The sequence below is a fragment of the Cyprinodon variegatus genome, unplaced genomic scaffold (genome assembly GCF_000732505.1).
Source record: "Cyprinodon variegatus isolate N-32 unplaced genomic scaffold, C_variegatus-1.0 Scaffold828, whole genome shotgun sequence".
NCBI lineage: Eukaryota > Metazoa > Chordata > Actinopteri > Cyprinodontiformes > Cyprinodontidae > Cyprinodon > Cyprinodon variegatus.
Window position 1 is genome coordinate 259,292 of NW_015151281.1, and position 21,793 is coordinate 281,084.

The 21,793-nt window shown below is 37.0% G+C and overlaps 1 protein-coding gene across 2 annotated transcripts in view; it reads left to right on the top strand.

The window, feature by feature from the left end:
- Window positions 1–5,615: 5,615 nt before the first annotated feature.
- Window positions 5,616–21,793, top strand: part of LOC107098974 (GDNF family receptor alpha-1-like) — a 37,524-nt gene continuing 21,346 nt past the window's right edge. Inside the window, exons 1-4 of one of the 2 annotated variants that reach the window (XM_015396890.1) lie at window positions 5,618–5,633; window positions 5,983–6,171; window positions 6,415–6,723; window positions 10,466–10,549. In XM_015396890.1, the coding sequence (XP_015252376.1) occupies window positions 6,114–6,171; window positions 6,415–6,723; window positions 10,466–10,549 (451 nt within the window). In that variant the 5' untranslated portion in view covers window positions 5,618–5,633; window positions 5,983–6,113. Of the gene's footprint in view, window positions 6,172–6,414; window positions 6,724–10,465; window positions 10,550–21,793 lie in introns of both variants that reach the window. The other variant, XM_015396889.1, reaches the window with a different exon arrangement.

The following is a 21,793-nucleotide window of genomic DNA, read 5'->3' on the forward strand; positions in this document are numbered from 1 at the left end:
ATGCCACCATTTAGCATAATGTTATAATGCTTGATGTTGCTGCAAAAAATTCCCAAATAAGGAACACAATGACACATGATCTATCAATAACGGACATATTTCATGATTATCAGTGATTTAGATGAACTGCAGTCTGACCGGCCGGTCCATTAACAGGACATGAGCCACATGTGATTTGATTTATAGCTTCCTGTCGGGGGTGCAGAAACCGGTTCTGGGCACAGTAATTGGTTAGTGTTGATTCTGTGATATACACATAACAATGATATTGATTATTCCCAAATAAATCTCACCCTGAAAATGTGCCTGTGCGGAAACAGCTTCAGTGTTCTTGGGGGACACATCAAATAAATGATCCCCATAAATGGAAGGAGATGGAATGGAAAATGCTGAAAGAGAACTTTTGCAAGTAATGAAGAAACCTCCACTGGATGAGCAAAGGACCCCAGAGGAAGAGTTTCTTCCTGTTTCTGATTCAGTATAGATTTTCCATTTGTTTTGGAATGATGTATTATAAGGAGGAAATAAGATATTGGGTTCTTCGTCGGAAGCTTAAGATCTAATGGCTTACTTACCTCCAACACTTTAAATTAATAGTAATTAATCTATTTTTTTTTACGCTACTGTTTGATACTGTGGAGTTACCTAAATCTCAAACAAATACATGAATCAGAATGACAAAGCCAAAAAAATTTCGAAATCATTTTATTGGAGTATTTCATATGGGGTAACAAATATCGTTTTCTTTGGTTATCCAATATAATATACAATATGCATTATATAAAGCATATTTTTAGCACTTGATGTGTTGTTTAAGCAATTAGCTAGATCCTGCTCTGGCCTTAGATATTAGCCTTTTGCTTTAATAGCTCAATGCATTTTTAAAGACAATCTAATAATCTGCATTATTGTGAAGGAGAAATCCTCCTATGTGTAACAACACAGAGATTCTGCTGGGAAGTCCCAAAGCTGTTGAATGTTGAGTGTTGACATTTTCCTTGCCATAATATAACTATAGGACTGCAGAGAAGTCATGATCTGTGCACTTTAATGTCATAAATAAACAAATCAATATTGTAAATGTCTACCTTTTACTTAAGGCAGGAAACGGCCCTTGACTTACATCTAGTGGAAAGCAATCTGATGGACACTTCCAGCTGATGAATAAGACAATCCCATAAATTTAATCATGTGAGTCGGTCTATTTGTTATCCTGAATTCATCATTATGCTTCAAGATAAGTGAATATCTACTGAACAGATATCTGTGTTTAGATGTTTTTGTTTCAGAAAGAATTGGTGTTTGAAAAGGTGACCATGTAGCTGATCGATGAATATTAGTATCAATAGACTTTTTGTTAGGAATTAGAGCTTTTACTTAACAAAACAGCTATAAAAGTCATCCTTAATTACATTTTGTTGTTGCAAAAACTTGAGGCTTTGCAGCTGTTAGGGAAAACACGATCAAAGATAAAGCGCAAATTCTTATTGCATAATTTTGGAATGTCTTCTTGCTTTGGTTAATTTTTTTTAAGCAGTTTAATGGATAAAATAAGTGTTTTTGTTGATAATTTGTTTTTGTTTTTAAGAATAAGGTTGCATGGCTGCACAGCTGAACAGATTGACTTGCAAGAAGGTTTTGGGTTTGATCCCAGCCCTTGGTCTTTCTCCATGAAGTTTGCATGTTCTACTTGTGCATCTGTGGGTTCTCTCTGGGTACTCCAGTTTCCTCCTACAGTCCAAAGCAATGACTTTTAGGTTAACTGGCTTCTCTAAATTGTCCTTAGATAGAAGTGTGTTTGTGCATGTGTTATGTTGGTTTATAGTCATTTGACCCACATGCAGAATCCCACAGAACCTGTGAATTTTTATATTTTATCAATAAAAAGCAAATAAGAATCTTGAAGTGGGGACTGCATGAAGTCAGTTAACTTTCTGGTTGGTCTGAGGGGAGAAAGCTGACTGATAAAGAGCAAGTCGGTTGGTGACAACTGATGACTGATTGATTTGCTACTTGAGAGATGAAGGGGAGGTAGCTTGGATCTGTAAATATTTGATTTAGTGGGCTTAGTAGAGTGTACCACAGAGGTCCTGGAGAATGTGAGTGAGATCTGAGAGTGTTGGTACTTGCAAGAGATGTTGTGCTGGAGAGCGGGCATGCAGGTGATGAAGACTGAGAACTGCAGCACACAGGCAAGAAGATCCATGAAGATCAGAGACTGAGGTTCACTGGTTGTCTGGAACAACAGTCTACATTAAAAGAGATTCACAAGAAGACAGATTCAACAGGAAAGATATTCCTTTGGTTGGGTTTTTGGCTTCAACACATAAGGGGTAGTAATCCAGTGAAGAGAGATGACCCTTCACCTGCTTATATAAACACTAATAATCTTGAATGGAAATGTTCTAAGGTACAGTATGCAACAACACCGGTCAGCTCAGCCACAAGCAATGATCATCACTGTAACAGGAAACTCGCTCACACAAGAAAAACAGGAACACCCCAGATACCTTAAAAGCATGGTTATGTTTCTGTGTGATGGTGCAAGATGTGCCAAATAAAGTGTTTTCAGATTATCTGGTTTAGATTTTTAATGTTTTAAACTAGAAAACCTAAATTATAACCTTAATCTCCATTTTTTTTATGCCATTAAATTGAAATGGTAGGTATAAACAAAGACTAACTTAAATCTCATTAACTACCATTTTCTCACAGTAAGAAAACACCTTCTGGGTATCCCTTTGGCCATGTTGCTCTGAATGGAGTCAGTAAGGAGCGACCACTGGTCATTGATGACTCATCAAACAAAACCTTTGGGTGCAAAAAGCAACTTTTTAACTTAGAGGTAAAAAAAACACAAAAAAACAATTCCCGTTCATATTAACTATGAAAACTCTATTTGTGTAATTTGCAAACATCAATCAGAAGTGTAAGAGTGTGTGTATTTCAGATGGTAGAATGAACCTCCTCAATTTTCTTGCTTTGCAAAGACCCTGTAAATAAGATTCCTGTTTTCTTAACGTAGAAGAGCAAACTTTAATAGGAAAAGTTCTTCCTGCTATCACAATTTATTTTCAATTTTAGATAAAGAGACAGTATTTTTTTTCCTCTCCGTCTTTCTCTATCTAAACATTTTGTTTTCCAGGGTAGAATTGATTGGCTTAAAATTACTCACAAGCAATAAAAATGCTGTAACAATGAGCTATCCAATGGTAGACCATTGATTACCAAAGGTGGGGTCATGACCCCACTTGGTGTCCTTGACTGGGTCTTCAAATCCAATACAAAAATTAGACTAAGCAATAAACATTTATGCTTAACTGCTTCAACATATAAAGGCATCTGTTGAATATAGACTAAATTAACTGCTTTGGTTTTTGAATCTTTCTTTCATATTACCTCAACCAGGGGGTGTGCAGGTAGCACAGTGGATAGCATGCACAACACATGTAAGGAGGCCTGAGTCCTTGATGCAGCTGACCCTGGTTCGAATCTAACCTGTGGTCCTGTGCCGTATGTATCTCCCCCTCTCTCAAACCCCCTTTCCTGTCAGCCTACTGTTGAAAAAACAAGCCATAAGTGCTGTAAAAACTAAAAAGAAAGAAAGAAATATTACCTCAACCATGATTATTTCATTTTGCTGAAATGACTGTATACTCAACCAATAGTTTGGGTACTATTTTTTGGGTCAGAAGATAAAAAGTTTCCAAACCTCCAGTCTGGACTATCACAAATTAAAATGAATAAGTATTAATTGGTGCTTAGAGGCACCGAGATTTATGTCGGTGAGTTTGACAATAACATAGAAATTGGCAAACAAGGACGTAATTTTAATTTTCTTGTAATAACACCCTCTTTAATTGCAGTTTATTAAACAATTAAGAAGAGTTGGGGATTTAACTTCAGACAAAAAGTCTTTACTGTTCAATGAACCCTATAGCTGCTTAAATAAAGGATGGATGGATGGATGGATGGATGGATGGATGGATGGATGGACGGACGGACGGACGGACGGACGGACGGACGGAATGCATTTTTTGTTTCCCTCAAAAGAACACACCAGTATCAAACATTTGCTTTAAAACATCAAACTGAACATGGAGGCATCCAGTGATTGAAACTAGTAATCAAAACTTTATCCACCAAGACCAAGGACTACCGACACAGTGATAACAGAAACAAATCAAGGAATAAAAGGCAGGGAACGCAGGAAACAAAACAAGGAGAGACTCAGGAGAAACATACAGGGAGAACAAAGATAATCTAGCCACAAGTAACTGCAGGGGAGCAGTATATATAGCAGAAAGCGCAATTAATGGAGTAATCAGCTAGTTGGGAGCAGGTGTGGACAGAAGCAGCTGGAACGGAGCTAAGGGGAAAGGAGAGGAGCACTAGGGGGCAACAAAAAGTAACTAGGGAACACAACAGGGCTTGAATAGAATTTTAAATCCTCCTTCTCACATATAAAGCCTTAAATGGCCAAGCTCCATCTTATATCAGAGATCTGATTGTTCCTTATGTTCCTAAAAGAGCACTTCAGGTTTACTAGTGGTTCCTAGAATTTCTAAAAATAGAATGGGAGGCAGATCTTTTAGTTATCAGGCTCCTCTCCTGTGGAACCAACTACCAGTTTTGGTCCGTGAGACAGACACCCTGTCTACTTTTAAGACTAGGCTTAAAACTTTCCTTTTTGATAAAGCTTATAGTTACAGTGGCTCAGGTTATCCTGAGCTATCTCTATAGTTATGCTGCTATAGGCTTAGACAGCTGGAGGACATAAGGACCCCTATTTCATCATTCTGCTTCATTCTACCTCGATTCTCCCAATCTGCAGAATCTGTTTGTTCAATCTCTAACGTTATGCTCTCTCTGCTTTTTCTCATAGTAGCTTTGCCTCATCTGGTAGTGTTTGCCTGTGACATCACCACCATGGAGAGAAATATCAGCTGTGCTGATTCCATCAACACCCTTGTTTATAGATACTGGAGATCAGCCTGTTTTCCAGTGTGGTCCTGTTTCTCTGACCGTGACTGAGTGGATGTGCTCTCTTCATCCTCTGACATGGGAGCTGGCTCGGTGCTCGTCTGCCTGGCTGTGTGTTTCCTGGACAGGGCCGCCTTTTACAGCTGCTTTTTGTATGTCTGCTTCTGTCTCCTTGAACCCCAGTCAACCTTGGCAGATGGCCACTCACACTGAATCTGGTTCTGCTGGAGAATTCTTCCTGTTTAAAGGGAGTTTTTCTTCTCCACTGTCGCTACAAGCATGCTGCAATCAACTGGTTTTCCTTAGATAGAAAACTTTGAATCAATTTGACTGAATGATCTGGTTGAACTTAAAGCGCCTTGAGATGACATGTGTTTTGAATTGGTGCTATAGAAATAAAGTGAATTGAATTGAAGCCAAAACTGGAATAAACTAATGACCATAAAATAAAATAAATAATGTCAAAAGTTTTAACTTTTTTAGTTTACTGAAATAAGCAAACGTATCTATGACATTCTAGGTTAGAAGTCCTGATTTATGACGGTCATTTTGTGAAAAGACACATGACGTCACGCAGCCTATGATATGCGCATCTCGACGTCTTCAGTTCAGCTTTCCCTCAGAGTGGAGGACGGTCCGGATTCAACAAGGTTATTACTTTCTTTTCACCTGCTATGCGTGGAAGGATTGTATTTTCAGATGGTGGGATATAATCTAAACGCAATGGTGGATAAATCAGTTCATTAAATTCTACTGATTGAGTGACTGAAGTTTGCTGCCACTGAATATTTTTGCTGTTTTATTAAGTTGGTCCTCATGCGCAACTGAAGCAGCGCGCATCGGCTGCTCAGACTCAGCAGACTGTTCAACAGCGAGAAACAGTCAGTCAGCACTGATTCATGACTTGTGTTACTTTTTCTGATGGTCTTTCAGGATAAAAACTACGGATACTTAAGACGGGTTTTTTTTTATTTTTGTTTTATTTTTTTCATTCCACAGTTTGGATTGTCACTGTCGGATCTAGAGAATGTTTCACTACCTCAGCTTTCCTGATCTGCTTCCAGACGGAGATTGGATCAGTCTGATAAGTTCTTCTGACAGGCTGTTTTAATCCCTGCAACAGTTGATAAATGGTGGAAAAAAATTCAAAAATGATTTTAACTTTGGTATTTATCTTTTCCGTTTTTGGTAAGTGCATTTTTGTCTTCCTTTGTGTTTAGATAGTTTTCAAATAAAAATGTTACCTGGTGCTTTTTGATTTAACTTGTTATTTAAGGGTGGAGATCATTTTTACTGTGGTGTGATAAAGTTTAAAGCGCTTTACTGCATAATTTTGGTAATATCGCATTTTTTTGGCAGCGTCTGTGTGCGTAAAGTGCGCAATTGTTTCCGAATAATTTAAAGATCTCACTGAGTTTTTATGACCCTCAGATTCTCTGTTCACCTTGAAAGGTGACGGTGGCTCAGCTCCCCGTTCAGCGCGCCTGGACTGCGTAAAGGCCAGCGAGCAATGTCTGAAGGAGTATTCCTGCAGCACCAAGTACCGGATGATGAGGCAGTGCGTGGCAGGGAGGGAGAGCAACTTCAGCGCGGTCACCGGTCCCGAGGCGCAAGGCGAATGCCGTAGCGCGATAGAAGCCATGAAGCAGAGCTCCCTTTACAACTGCAGGTGCAGGAGAGGCATGAAGAAGGAGAAGAACTGTCTCAGGATCTTTTGGAGCATATATCAGAGTTTACAAGGTGAGATTAAGAGCTCTGCGCATGCATGCATGCATATATATATATATATATATATATATATATATATATATATATATATATATATATATATATATATATATATATATAACATAAAATGGAAAACACTGAATATAAAAATATGGATATTTTGATGGCAAAACTGTATTTAAATGTAATAACATGAAATGCCAACTTGCTTGAATATATTAAGAAAAATAAAAGTACTTCTATAAGAAATTCATAAAAAAAAAACACTCAGAGTTAAAGAAACACATTTTTAGTTTAGAAACCTAAATAGGATTATTATTAACTTTTTAACTTCACGTTTAACTTTTCAATTAGCTTTTTAACCCTTTTTTCTTGACTTGTTAACTTTTTTTAGTAGATAATATATCATTTAAAGGCTCATCTCATTGGTCAAACACCAAAATAAGATGTACAGACATGTAGTAATATCTTTGCTGAATGGCTGGATGTAGATCTTGTGGTTCTAGACCTCACTCAGGGACGGGGGACTCCATTTGTAAGGGGCAAGTGATTAAAAACCATAACTTGCCCTATAAAGGGTTAAGCTTTTATACTATATCTGACAGTCATATATCATCAGATTTTGGCTAAGAAGGGTAAACAGATCAGAGAAATATTATTTAAATTACATACAATTCTGCAACAGTACCACTGGAAGCCAAAAGAGCTTTTTTAAACAGCAAAAAAAGTTTTATATGTGAATAAATATAGGTGAATAATTTTTTTAATATTCTGGCAGAAGGTTTTAAAATACTAAGAGCTTTGGAGTGCTGTTGTCTGCATGTTTAATCAGATAAAACACAACTACCTACTCTGAAAACAATAGGAATATCAGCTGTTAGATCATACTGATGAACTGAAAATGACCCAGTTTCTGCAACATGAACTTGTTGATGACTTCATCATATGAGGTTAGGTTTTCCATGACAAAGCTAGTGGCCCTCACAACGTTATGTTAACATTATGAGTCAAGTTATGGCTGATGGTCAGTTATACAGTATCATTATCCCAAATGTAATTTTTCCAGGAACTGCTGCTTCATATGTTATTGTTCAATCATATCGCCGTCATCCGACATCATCGAGGAGTTATGTTGCATACGGGTGCTGGAATAAGAGAAAACAAAACAAGTGTTGCTATTTGCCTGTTATGTATAAAAAGTACAATCCAACCATATCAAAATATTCCTTTATCAAGTTGTATTTCATTTCATTTTAGGACAAAAATAACAATAAAAAAAATTTCATTTACAATGATGCATAAGACATAAAGTCGGAGTAATGAATTAATCACTTAAGCAGCACAAAGATGTATCCATATTCTGATCTTTTGATTTTAGATCAGATTTTCTTATTTTGTTTCACTTGTGGCAAATATTCAAGTATTACTACTAAGTGTCACCTTGGCTCAACATATCCTCACTCCGAGGATTAATAACTGCAATTAACTCTTCCTTACCTTCATCTAAAATATTCAAATATACCTATTGTCAATTTATAGCTGTGATTTATGAAAATGGTCTATGGTTTATCAGATTAAACACCAATACCTACTCTGACAAAAATGTCATATTAGATCATAAGGTAAGATAAAAGTAGTATTGGCCATTTCAACCTTCACTCAAATCCAGAGATACAAAAAGATCAACCAAATTAGTTTACTGTTTAAGCTCAGGTTTACAAAGGTGAAAGTTAGGGAATAAGTACTGAACCAGTTTGCATAAATATTTTAATCATCTATGTCCAGCAGAAAGCACCTGTTCATGGTTGGGTTGTTGTAAAACAATGATATTTCCATTTCTGTATAGTTTCAAAATTGTTCCTTTAGAAGCCTATAGATACTTTTTTTAACCAATGCCATTTTTATGTTTTATTTTTTGGTACCAATAAGATTGAGAAGGTCTTTTTAGAAAGCTCTTTTTTATTTTAACCATTATAAGATACTTCTTATGCAATTTATTCTAAATAAGAATTTGTTTTGGTCCATCAGTTAGAAAAACTAGTTAATATTAATTTACACTGACAGGAAGCAGAATTGCTTTCTCAATACTCACAGACTTCTGCTAAAAAAAAGATTAAGTTGTTTAATACTTTCTTGACATACTTAAGGATTAAAGAAAAGTTATTTCATTTTTGTTGAATATGAAGCATCAACAACTTAATTTGTACCTGGTTGAAACCGTAGCGATTGTAGTTTAGTCTCCCAAATAATGGACGTCTCCTCAAAGTGGATGTAACATTAGAGTCTGTTAATGTCATTGAAACAAACATAGACATACACACACACACACACACACACACACACACACACACACAATGCATCTCTCTATATTTGCGGGGACTTTCTATTGACCTCCATTCATTTATAACCAATTTCAACTGCCTAACTGTGAGCCTTACCCTAAACATAACTATGAGGGGGTTTATACCTAACCCTTACCTCAACCTAAACTCAATTCACTCCTTGTTCCAAAACATGACCCCTGAACTGAAATTCCCTTCATAGGGCAGGCATCGGGCCCCACAAGGAGAAGTAGGTCTCCACATGATGCTATTTTTCTGAAAATTGAGCTCCACAATGTGTCAAATACAAGAACATACACGCAAGTTGTGTCACACTATACTTGTGGGGACTTTCTGTTGACGTAAGCCGGGCATACACTGTACAATATTTTAATTCATTGTACTCAGGTACAGCTCAAACTGTACGACGAAACCACAAGGTTTAAAAGTTTGCAACTCATGATGCATGTTCTTTCTCTGTACGGCCCGATGCTCTTATACAATTTAACTGCTTACACTGTATATCCAAAAAACACACATTAGACTCAGCGCAGAGGAATGGTGCTGGGCAGATTGTCAATCTTTGCATGTTTGCACATTTGCAGTGCGTGAGGTTTAGGTAAAGCGACTCGTAGACGCTTGTAGCTCTGCTTCAACTGCATGATTTGCCCACGAACACCTTAAAAAATTTAATGGCCTGTACTTATATAGCGATTTTTCAAGTCAGAGGAGTTGACCAAAGTGCTTTACACTACATTCAATCATTCATGCACACACTGATGGGAGTAAGCTACATTGTAGTCACAGCTGCCCTGGGACTCACCGACAGAAGCAAGGCTGTCGTACACTGGTGGCACCAGACCCTTCGAACACCATCAGTAGGCAATGCGGCTGAAGTGTCTTGCACAAGGACAGAACAACACTGAAAGTGGGAGCCAGGGCTTGAACCGACAACCCTCCAGTTTGCATGTAAACACCACTGTCGCCCCCACCTTACGATGGCCGACTGAATTTCAAATATGTTTGATTTTCTCCCGACCCTATGATTCCTGATCGGGAGGCGGGAGACTAATCGCCCCCCTGTATACTACACGAAGCAGGATGCACAACAAGGGTGAAACTCGGCCCAATCCAAAAGATTCTGGCACGACTGGAGAATCGGCCTGAAAAGGGCAAAAACTTGTACAGAGTATGCCTGGCCTTACATTCATGCGACACATACCTAAACCTAACCTAAACTCAATTCACACCTTAATCCTAACTCCAACCCCCACCCCAGGAAGAGAAGTCGACGAGTCGATGTTCCCCACAAGTAGCTATGAGTCCCAAAAATGTAGTATCTCTGGGAATTATCCCCATAGGCTAACAGAAAATAGCCGCACACACATACACAATTTCAAGCACTCAAGCTGACAATCTGTGTTCTTCCACAGGTAACGATTTACTGGAATACTCTCCATATGAACCAGTCAATAGCCGTCTCTCAGACATCTTCCGCTTGGCTCCCATCATAGCTGGTAAGAGGCTGGATTTACTTCCTAAAAGGTCTCAGTTTAAAGTGTTAAGTCATTTGTATTGGTGGTATTTCAAACCAGCATCAGTATAAGACATCACATCACAGCAACAAGTCTATCACTCTATTTTACAACTACTTTTTTTTTTCTATTGCTGTCTGGTTTTCAGGCTGTAGCTTTCAGTGCCCATTATCCACCACAAAAGCTTTTATCTGCCACTGTGACCCACAGTACACAAAGCAGAATAATTTAGTATATTTCAGTTCCAGCCCTGAAAGTGATGATCAGAGGTCTGCATGTTTTTTTCTTTTTTTTTTACTCTCATAGCGCTAATGCTGAACATGGCATTTATCTGCTAGTTGTGAAATAATCATCCTTTTAGCGTGGACTCCAATGTGTCTGAGTTCCAGAAAACTGTTTGCACTGAATCCCTGAATTAAAATAAGGTAGTTTGCTTTTGTAAATTCTAAATGTCATACATGTTCACAGCCATCAAAGGTGGACCTGAGAGCGTACACTTAGGCAAGCCCATATTTAGTTTCACAGTGGAGCAATTAGCCATCTGTCTGCATTCAGAGGCAATGATAGAGGAAGAGCTTTGTGACATGTGCAGAACCCTTTGGCACTCTACATCATTGGGCTTTCTGGCTGGAGGAATGCATCTGCCGAACTGGCCAGTCACCATTTTGGTTGGAAAATTTTTATCTTTATTTTTCTCTTCCTCCTGCTGTTTCTGGCTGTTTTTCTGGTTGAATGAACTTACCATATTAAAACCGCTCTGCTCAACAATTACAAAGAACCTAACTTTATTTCAACCACAGAGTAAAAAAAAAAAAAAAAAACTTAATTAAGATTCACATTACTTCCCTACTTGCTATGAACCTTTGCTATTTTTTAAAATTGCAGCTACAGATTTCAGTGTATTTAACTTTAATATTGTGTAACACAAATGAAAACAAATTGTGAAGCGAAAGAAGGATAATTCGTAGTAACTTTGCATTTACAGCTGTAACTCTTGTGGGTGATGTCTACCAGCTTTTCAAATCTTGAGACTGAGATTTCTGCTGATTCTTGTTTGCAAAAAAAAACATTCAAACTTAATTCCTGGATGCAGAGTCTTTCTAAGGATCAGTTGAAAGCTTTCTGCAATTTCTATTTGTATTTAAGGCCAGAGTTCGAGTATCAAATATGTATATCTTTTGATCTAATCCAATCTGTGTTCTGACTGCATGTGTAGGGTTGTTATTCTGCTGTCTTGCCAAGTCTTTTTGCAGCCGTTGGCAGGTTTTTCTCAGGATTTTTTTCGTTTTTTTTGTATTCCGCTCAATCTATCTTCCTAATAACTCCTTTCAGCTTTCCTGTACCTGTATATCAAAACAGCATATGTTGCTGCTACCACGTTTTTCCTTAAGATTGTGTGTCCGAGATAATATAGGGTTCATGCTTCCTGGCATACAGGGAAACAAGGTTCAATTTGGTCTCATTTGACCAGAGCACCTACTTTTAAATGCTTCAGATTTATTATTAATAATATATTGGATTTTTTTTTTTACGTTCTTTCAACAAATGCCTGATTTGTGGAGTGGAAACTAGTCATTGTCATATCGACACAAGCTTCTAGTTCCACCAGAGTTACTAATGGCTATTGGCTCCTCTGGTTAATGTTGCTCCTTTCTACCTATCTTTATTTTTTATTTTTTTTTTATTAAATAGAAGTGGCTTTCTCTAGAGAATATAGTTTGATTTTGTAAAATATATTCACAATAAAATGTATTGTTATATGAATGTTTAAAAGAGACGGATAAATATTCATAATAATGTATATTATGATGAAACAGGCAGTGAGCAGCATAACATCACATTTATTTTACCTAATATATGAGAAACCCTAAAATCTTGACTAGGAGATCATTGGAAAACTGATGCACCACTAATATGCTATTCCATCAAAGTCAGTGACTAGGAATATGGAAATTTGACGGTGTAACTTATCAGTATTATGCCTGATCATACAAATCACCTTTGTTACCTTTATTGTGATCATTATATGCTTTGGTGTGTTTATGAAGCTGAAGAAGAGGAGCAATTTTAACTTCAAGCTGTGTAAAGCGGTGTAACTGCCTCAGCGGCAGTTAGAGAAGAACTAATTCATCTAATGGGTTAGATATCACAAATCCATTAACCGAAAGTGACCCCATTCCTGCCTGAAACTAAGACAAATGTTAAATAATGCACATATTACTCAAGATAGATCTGAATTGAGTTAATGAATTATTGACTTGACAATTATCTTTATGTATCCTTTAGCAAAAACAAAGCCTTTAAATGTCTCCACCATTACTACTTGCTTTGTTTCTCCAAAATCAGTTTTAAAGGAAGAGCTGCATTCCAAATCGAAAGTATAATTATTTATGACCAATTAAGCATTACTTTACATTATTCCTGTTGTTTTCAATAATGAGAAGAGAAATTACAATTTAAAGACTGAATCTGTTGATGTTTTTAGCCTCCAATTTTCTTCACATCACATCACATTTTTATCCATTAGATCCTAACAATCCATTTTATATGTTTTTATCCAAATATTTACAAAATCATTACACCCTGTCTGAGTCTAAACACTTTTTTGTAATCTAAAGAGTCAAATTCTACTCATATAATTGTTCATCATTATAAAAAACAAAACAAAAAACAAACAAACAAAGAAACTATGGCTTAACAAGCACCATTTTGCCATTTACAGGGCTGCAGGGGTATTATGGAAAGTTAGTTAGCTGTATATCAGCTGATTTAATCAAATAATATAAAATACTCTAATACTCTAATACTCTAATCTGACTGTATGACCTGATGGTATTGTATCAGGGATAGCATGTCCAGTGAATATATAAATGAACTGGATTGAATTGATAAGGAAATTAAAAACAATCCAAAAAGCCTTTCCATATATGAAAAGATAATTACCCAAAAGACAAGAATTTGTTCTGGTCAGCTGGTTAACAGAGAAGTGGCTTGTATTATACAAGCTGTAGTTTTAGTTTCTTTATTTTTTGTTTCCTAATCTCTGAGATTTTGGGACCAACAATGTCTCGAACACCTAAATTTGTTTTTTAAAGAATAAGGAAAGGGCAGTAGCCTTCCTATAGCCAGCTGACAGGCAACCCAATCCTATAGAATTTAATAGAAATATTGTCTATTAGCTAAAAATATTCCTGTACTTAAACAATGAAATATATATAAATCAAAAGCAGTCATAGAGAACTGGAAAGTCTGAACTAGAGTTCTTTTTTTTCAGTTAATGGTGTCCAGTAATCATTGCATTAATAATTTAGAACAAAAGGGTTGAAATCTAAACCACTAACTACAAGCATGATTTCCCCGAACAGATGAAATTAAATGCTTGATCTTTGAAAAATCAATGAACATAATCAATCTGCAAAGCTGCCCTTCAGTCAAGTAACATAATACTAAGACCGTGATTGACCGTTTGCAAAGACATGTCAGATAGATAAGTGAAACTCCCTTGTTTAAAAAAAAGTACATGGGTTGGGATTTAATATTACATTTTAAGACCATTTTACCTATTTAAAATTAGACAAATAATTGTAAATGTTTGTCAGTAAATATAAAAAATGTTATTCAAATATTGATTTCACTTGTCAAAAGAAAGAACTTTAATTAATATGGAACAACTAGGTTCAAATCCTTGTGGTGCAGGAAGCGCATTTTGGTGTAAAAGTCAATAGGGTATCAGACAAAAGGACTAATATTTATCAAATGAAAGAAGCTATCCAAATCCACCTGCCCCTCTTTACAAAAAAGTTATTTCTTTCTTATTAAATCATGAAATAACTGTGATTAACAATATTTTCTTTCCAAATTAGCTTGCCACACCCAGGTCAGTAGATCCTGAATTCACCTATTTTGACCTTAATTGAACCTCTATCACAATATGGTGTAGGTTAGAAAAGACCAGCCCTCTCAAAGAAGCTAAAAGCTGGAACTCATATATTCTTTTAAACTTGTATTTGAATTTAAAGCGGTCATAGAATGCAAAACCGAGTTTACATTGTAATAGATGAATAACAATAGTTCAGTGGATGAAATGGACGTACAGAGAAGTTCAAACCCCATTGACACCTCCTTTCTCTGCACCTCCTTCTCTTCCAACGAAGCACAGAGTTGATGTCAATTGGGGAATGTTGCCTTATTTGTTACTTTTGTACTTTTGCCACGCCTAAGAATTGACATACAGACCAGCCCACTGGTTCATGGCCCAAGAACATCAATAGAGGTTGATGTAAGCCACCAGTTTAGCTGTTTAGCCTACAGCTGGGTTAACTTCTACAAGAAATACAAAGCAGGCAGTTTCTCTATTTAAAATGAGCCAGGGCCACGGGCGTAAATGCAATGTTGCAGGCTGCGCGGAGAAAAGGGAAATTTTCAGTCCTCCCAAGAATCCGAAGACTCGACAGGTACGGATTATTTTTGTCTATAAGAAGATCCCTGCAAAGTTTGATGCTCAGCTGTTCATTTGCTCAAAGCATTTTACCGAAGACAGCTTTCAAAATCTTGGACAATTCAAAGCAGGATTTGCTAAACTTCTTGTACTAAAACGAGGGGCTTTTCGAACCGCAAGGCCATCACAAAGTATGATTCTGTTGCTAAGCTGTGGATAGCAATGCTAGGACGTCTGGTCACCCTACCATATCAACAATTTCGATATTTCAGTGAGTGAGTGCTTGTTGCTATGATGCGTCTTTGCTCAGCGGGTTCACTCGTTGTAAACCAACCAATCAGCTCACAGCTCATCTAAATATTCATGAGCATACCATAAAAGGAAGAAAACCTGTCGTTTCAATCTGGGGCTTTTAACCAGGCTTCCATTAGGGCTCATAGAACAGCAAATATGCCATTTTCAGCCCAACCAGTGTTACACACCCTATTCAGAGACCTTAAGGACCAGCACCAAATACCCTATATAAGCATTCTATGTCCCCTTTAAGAGTAAACTAGAACAACAAACCTGAAAGCTTTTTTAGGAAATCTAAGGGAGAGGAACAAAGAAAACTGATGCTTTCTCAGCAAAAGCATAAAGCAGCTGTTGACCCAGCAATTCATGGAGAAATCATCTTTGTCTTACTTGTGCAATAGATCAAAATACTTCTATTCCTCCTGCCTAAAAGGTGTTTTAAATTCATAGTTTTGCTGATATTTACCTTTTCCTTTTTCCTTAGATATTATGTAAATTACGTTGAGCTACAAAGGTAGTATGCAACAGGGTGCACCCTGTGCTATGCTAAAAATGAATCAAAAATTTTAATTATGATTTCCAAAACGCATTAAATAAAATTTATCTGCTTGTATGAAGCCAGTGTTATTAGCTGCCAAAAAGTAGCACAGAGCTGAGCTCAAATTGTGCTCTGTAATCCACAGATACATTAAAACAAATAAATTGCTTTTCCAAGAGCTCACCAATAGTCCACATGAGATAAAACGGAGAATTAGGTACTCCAGTTAATTTAAGCAAAATGTGTAGCAAAATATTTGAAATGAATCATGCCAAATACGTCACTGAGCAAACTTTCAGCATCTGCCACATTCTCTTGCATACACACTTGCACATGAATATTTCCATTTGCATACTGGCTCACTGACTACCACTCTGACATAAATAAATGTTGCCTGAAGATGAAGGCTCAGTTAAATGGCTTGAAAGACGGAAATTCCTCACTAAGATGAATGTACCTGATGGCTCAGCCGTGACAGACTCAGAGCAGAAGCCAAGTGAGTATGCACACATTGGAGATGCAGTCAGTAGCTAATCATGACTTTGAAAAACAAAAATTAAGTACTGTTGGCTGTAAGGGAAACATTCATATTTTTAACAGACAGAAAATAATTTATTATGGATATGTCTCATCCAGCATCTGATATGTATCTTATTTCTTTTGCCAAATTACCCAGGCTGAGTCAAACTGAAATCTTGCTGAATCAGCAATCAACAAAGGAAACTATATTTATTTTATTTGAATTCAATTCATATTATTAATATAGGGTCAATTTATATCACGTGTTTTCTCAAGGCCCTCTGCAGAGACAATTCAATCAAGCCATATAGTCAGACTGTTTAAAAGTTTTCTGGCTAACAAAACCCAGCAGATTGCGGGGATTGGTGGTCTCCAGCAGTCAATGGGCAAGAGGCAGGGTACACCTTGGACAGGTCACCAGTCCATCGCAGGGCAACACTGAGACACACAAGCATTCATGCACACACTCACACCTAAGGACAATTTAGAGAAGCCAATTCACCTAACAGTCATGTTTTTGGACTGTGGGAGGAAGCCGGAGTACCCAGAGAGAACATGCAAACTCCCTGCAGAAAGACCCTGGGCCGGGAATTGAACCCAAAACCTTCTTGTTGCAAGGCAGCAGCGCTACCCACTGTGCCACTCTGTATGCAGTGACAGTGAAGAGAAAAAAAAAGTACAGGAACAATCCTTCAGCAGAACCAGGCTCAATTTGAGCGGCCTTCAAGGAGACAGAACCAGATATTCAAAAAGGTCATGGAAGCACTGATCCATAAATACTTTCTTTGTTTGAAAAGGTGACAGTAAACCACTTTATAAGTGCCTCTGTCTCGGAAAGAAACTGTTTTTCATGACAAAAAGGATAAAAGAGCACATACAAATAGTTACAGTAAAAGCTAAGCCCATAGCAACGTCTAACCGACAGTCAGGACTAAGCACTGAAAAACCGGCCCAACACTATATGTATAATAAAAGCTGTTGATAGGTACAGCTCAGCTTATGGCCCCCTCCAGGATTGTGTCCAAACCAAAAAGAGAACAAGGCCAAATGAAGCTACGAAGAGAAAACAGAGGAAGCATAAATTTATGGGTTTGAACTAACAAATAATGCCAAATAGGAAAGTAGAAATGGAATGAAGCAGAATGAGGAAATGTGTCCCCATGTCCAGCAGCCTAAGACTATAGCAGCATAACTGCTATAGGCTTGATTTAGGGGAATGGGGGCCTAGTGGTTAGTGAATAGAGCTTGGAAACCTTAGGTTGTGAGTTTGAAACCCACTCCCATAGACTACCACACTGGGTCTCTGAGCAAGAACCTTAACCCCACATTGCTCCCCGAGTATGTCGAAAAAATCCTCAATTTTTTAAGGAAAATAGATCAAAACGCTGCCTTCTACAGTATTGTTCTGTCATACAGAGGAGGAACAAACGGGAACAGATCATTTAAAATTTATTTGTAAATTTTCTGATAATTATTTGCTAAATTTAAACCTTCTTTTGGGGGATGAGACAACAGTGTAATTAACTTTGTGGTTACTAAAAGTTGGTCAAATAGGACAGTTGTGAGGGAATACTATTATTTCTTTACAATCAATGTCAAATGTCAGCACAAGGTCCAAAGTTTGAAGATGAGATTGAGTGGGGCTATGAACAGTTTGAACAGTCCTGTTGCAAAACATATTTCCCTGCAGATCATTACTTTGTCCTAAAAGCTTCAAACAGCCTTTTACACCAAAACACATTTAACTCGGGAATACAGTAAAATGGTTTGATGGCTGGTCAGTTTCTTGCTTCTTATAGTTCAATGTCGTTGTTTGAACAGATGAAGCTAAAACCTTTCAATTCTAACCAAGGATGACACCAGACATGTGGAGGTCCATAGCTTTCTTTGTTATAGCTAGCCTGATTTAAACTGATGTTTCCTCAATCAGCTGATGTTGCAAAAATTAACCAGTTTGTGTTATTATTTTTGAGGGAAATTTGAGCTAATTATAGCCACTTTTTTCTTTTTCTCCAAACATCTATAATCATTTGAAGATAATGGGTCCATCATTGAAACAAGGAAGAAAAATAAAGTAATCCCCAATGCATTACCTATCAGACATTTTAATGCTGAACCTTTACAGATTAAATATATAGATTCCTAAATAACTTAATTTAAAAGTGTTTTCTGAGATTAACATATCTCAGTGAGAAAGTCTGGCTTGCTCACCCATACACTGCAGTGACAGTGTGCCATATGTCCACTCAAGCTTACATTGCACGACATCATCATGATTAGTGAGTCGAACAAGAAGCAAAAGTTCTTATCCTATAACGTGTTGTGCCACCGATGTAACAAAATATCTGCTTGGCTTCAAAGCAGACCATCTATTTCATATAAGAGATTAAATGTTCTACAAAAAGGTAAACATTTGCACAACTTTCTCAAACTTTGGCTACTGCTGACAATATCGGTGGTTCTAGATGCTTCATCCTAGCAAGTCATTTTTACAGGAATTCTCTATCATTCCAGAATAAATGACTGACGCAAAGATTAAGTGATGTATTTTAAAGCAGGAACTAAGAAGGATTCTACTAATTTCATGGGTGCATGTAATAAATGAGTCTTTAGTCTGAACATCAATATTAAGACTCTGGTGGGAATTTGTACATGGTGGCTTGAAATCAGTTAGAAAAGAGGGCACCATGAACGAAAAGGCTCTGGGATGTTTTTTTTGTTTTGTTTTTTTTTCCTGAAATGGGAAGAAACAAAAGGGTACTTCATGGATTAAAAAGATTAACTCCAACACTCATTCACAGGCTGACACACTGGTTAACAATATTGCTTTTTGAGCAGGTGATTAAAACATCTACAGTAGTAATACTGTTAGTGGGAAAACGGTTGACACTGTAGTAAAAAATATGATGGAAATGTAACTAATAAATGTACATTTGTTACCAGCTAATTAATATTAGATAGCAACATATCTGACTTTGACTCTTGGACCTCTTTAACTAAAACAAAACCTCAACACTTGAGCTGGACTTGAGCCTTGTGAAAAATCTTTATTTTGTGTAATTAGGGATGAAAGACCAAACCATATGCCATAGATCTAACATGAATGGACATATTCTGTAAAATGTTGCATCAACCTGTCTGGGACATCCACAAATATGTGGCTATTAATGCCTTATAACACACTTATTATTAATAGCTCTGGCTTTATGATGTTAGCCACGCCATTTTCTCACTAACTATACACATTTAGAAATAATTTTAATACCCCAGAAGGTAAACTTAACCTACCTCCAAAACCTTATTTGAGTTTCCTAATCTGTTATCAATAAAATTTTGCTTCTCTTTCAAATAAACATTACTTGCTCTATTTATTCTAGAAATCTCTATTTTTATCTCTATAGTTACACTTTCCCTCAGTTTGGCATCTCAGTAAATAGCTGTGCATTAACCTGAAATCCTTACATCCTTTAAGCTAATCCGCTAAGCTTTTATAGTTCTTTGGGAGTATTATTCATATAAATGACTCTAAAGATTAACCCGTCTGCCATTCTCACGCACTTCTGCCACATGGACAATGGTGAACTTTAATGTTGTAAGAAAAGAGAAGGCAAGTCCAGGGCTGCATGTTCTACAACCTCATATTACACACTAAAGAAGAGCTTGCAAATATAATTCTAAGTTTTAAAATAAGCCTACAGTTGTTTCTTTAAAACCCGAGTCATGGTGTGAGTAAGTATTTTCACTACGTCCACACTGATTGGATCAACCGTAATCTAGTCATTTTTTAATCTATTTTCAGTTATTTCATAATTTTATAAGTTGATGCTTTTAAAAGAATTTAGATAGATCCAGGTTGATCTTTACTCTTGTTAATAACTTACCTTGTGACTCATAAAACATTGTAATGAAAAAAAGCACAGTGGAAACAATAGTCATGGCAAAAAGAGCTTACTAAAACAAATGATTATTTATTTAGATTAAGAACTTTTGCGCGTTTACACAAAGATGTTTCTTGAGGTTTGTGAATAGGTTTGTACACATGTCCTTTTTCTCCATTTCTAAAGAAGATCTCCAAACTTTCTCAATATCTCCTCCTTGAGAGAACAGTCTGAAGCCTCTTTCCCACTGAAATTAGCGGGTTAATCCAGGTTTTTCAAATATGGGTCGACCTTCTAACAATCAGTGCCTTCTAACCGTCCCATTGGCTACAAAAGCTGGGTCTAACACCCCGCTTGCAAGCTGCATGGCCTCTTTGCCCTCACTGTCGAGTTAGCATTGATGATGTCTCCAATGCGACAGAAATCCAGAAAGTAAACAATGGAGAGCACCATGAAAGTAAGCAAGGGGGAAGTCAGAGTGCTTTATTGTTTCACTATATTATCTGTTCAAATCCCTCTTACCAGTGCTGCTCCAAGTTTATCGAATGTAAGCAGACTTGTTTGGCTTGTTAGACATGACTGGTGTGGTGTGTTGACATCCCTACCTTGCGCTCAATGGTATCAGATAAATTAGAGGGTTGTCCCGGGTCTGATGTACCCACTATATGCTGATCGGACCAATCTGATTTGGTCGACGGGGTCAATGAGCCGTTCCAACTGCCACTAAAAGCTGATTGTTCCCAGATTTAAACTGCTTTTTTTGGCAAGTGGGAAAAACATAACTGAGTGACTTATAGCATTTTCTTTAAAAATTAAGGTGCTTTTGGTTTCTTTATGCTCTGTAATATATGCAGTATTATTTCATATTCTGCTGTAGTGCTATATTAAAAAAACAATTTGCTTCATGGTTCTGATTCAAAAACAGTTTGGAAGTCATTCTCTTTAGGTTGCCTTTCTCTTTATTATTTAGCATTTTTAAGGTGGCCTAGTGGTTACCTTGATCTACCTGCTAAACTAAGACATGGAAAACATTTAGTACACCCAGTGTTGTTGTTCGGTGATAGGATAGGGAAGTGATAGAATAGGGAAGGGTAAGGGCTGCTGTTTCCATGTTTTGGCATTAAATTCCTCCCATTGCATGCCTGGGGCTAATGTTTATCTTCACATACGGATTCCTGTACTTTGAATAAATTCCTCATACTCAGCACTATTATTTAATAATTTTCAGCTTTGTGGCTCTTATGTTTAGTTTTTCTAAACTTACTGCATAACATTTTCAGGGCTTGGGTAATGAAATTAAAAAGGAAGAGATTTGGATGTATTTGAAAAAACAAAAATCTGATACAACCTTACTTTAGGAAACTATGTAATTTGACACAGCACACACTTAATACTTAGGAGGTTACCTTCCAAGTGAGATTAATTCTTGCCAGATGTTTTAGTTTACACCATTCCCAAAATACTTCTTGCTATAAACCAAATTGGCCTCAATAATGAAATGCTTCTAAAACATATCGGACCAATGAAATGCAGTGACGTCTAATACGTCAAGGCGTCAA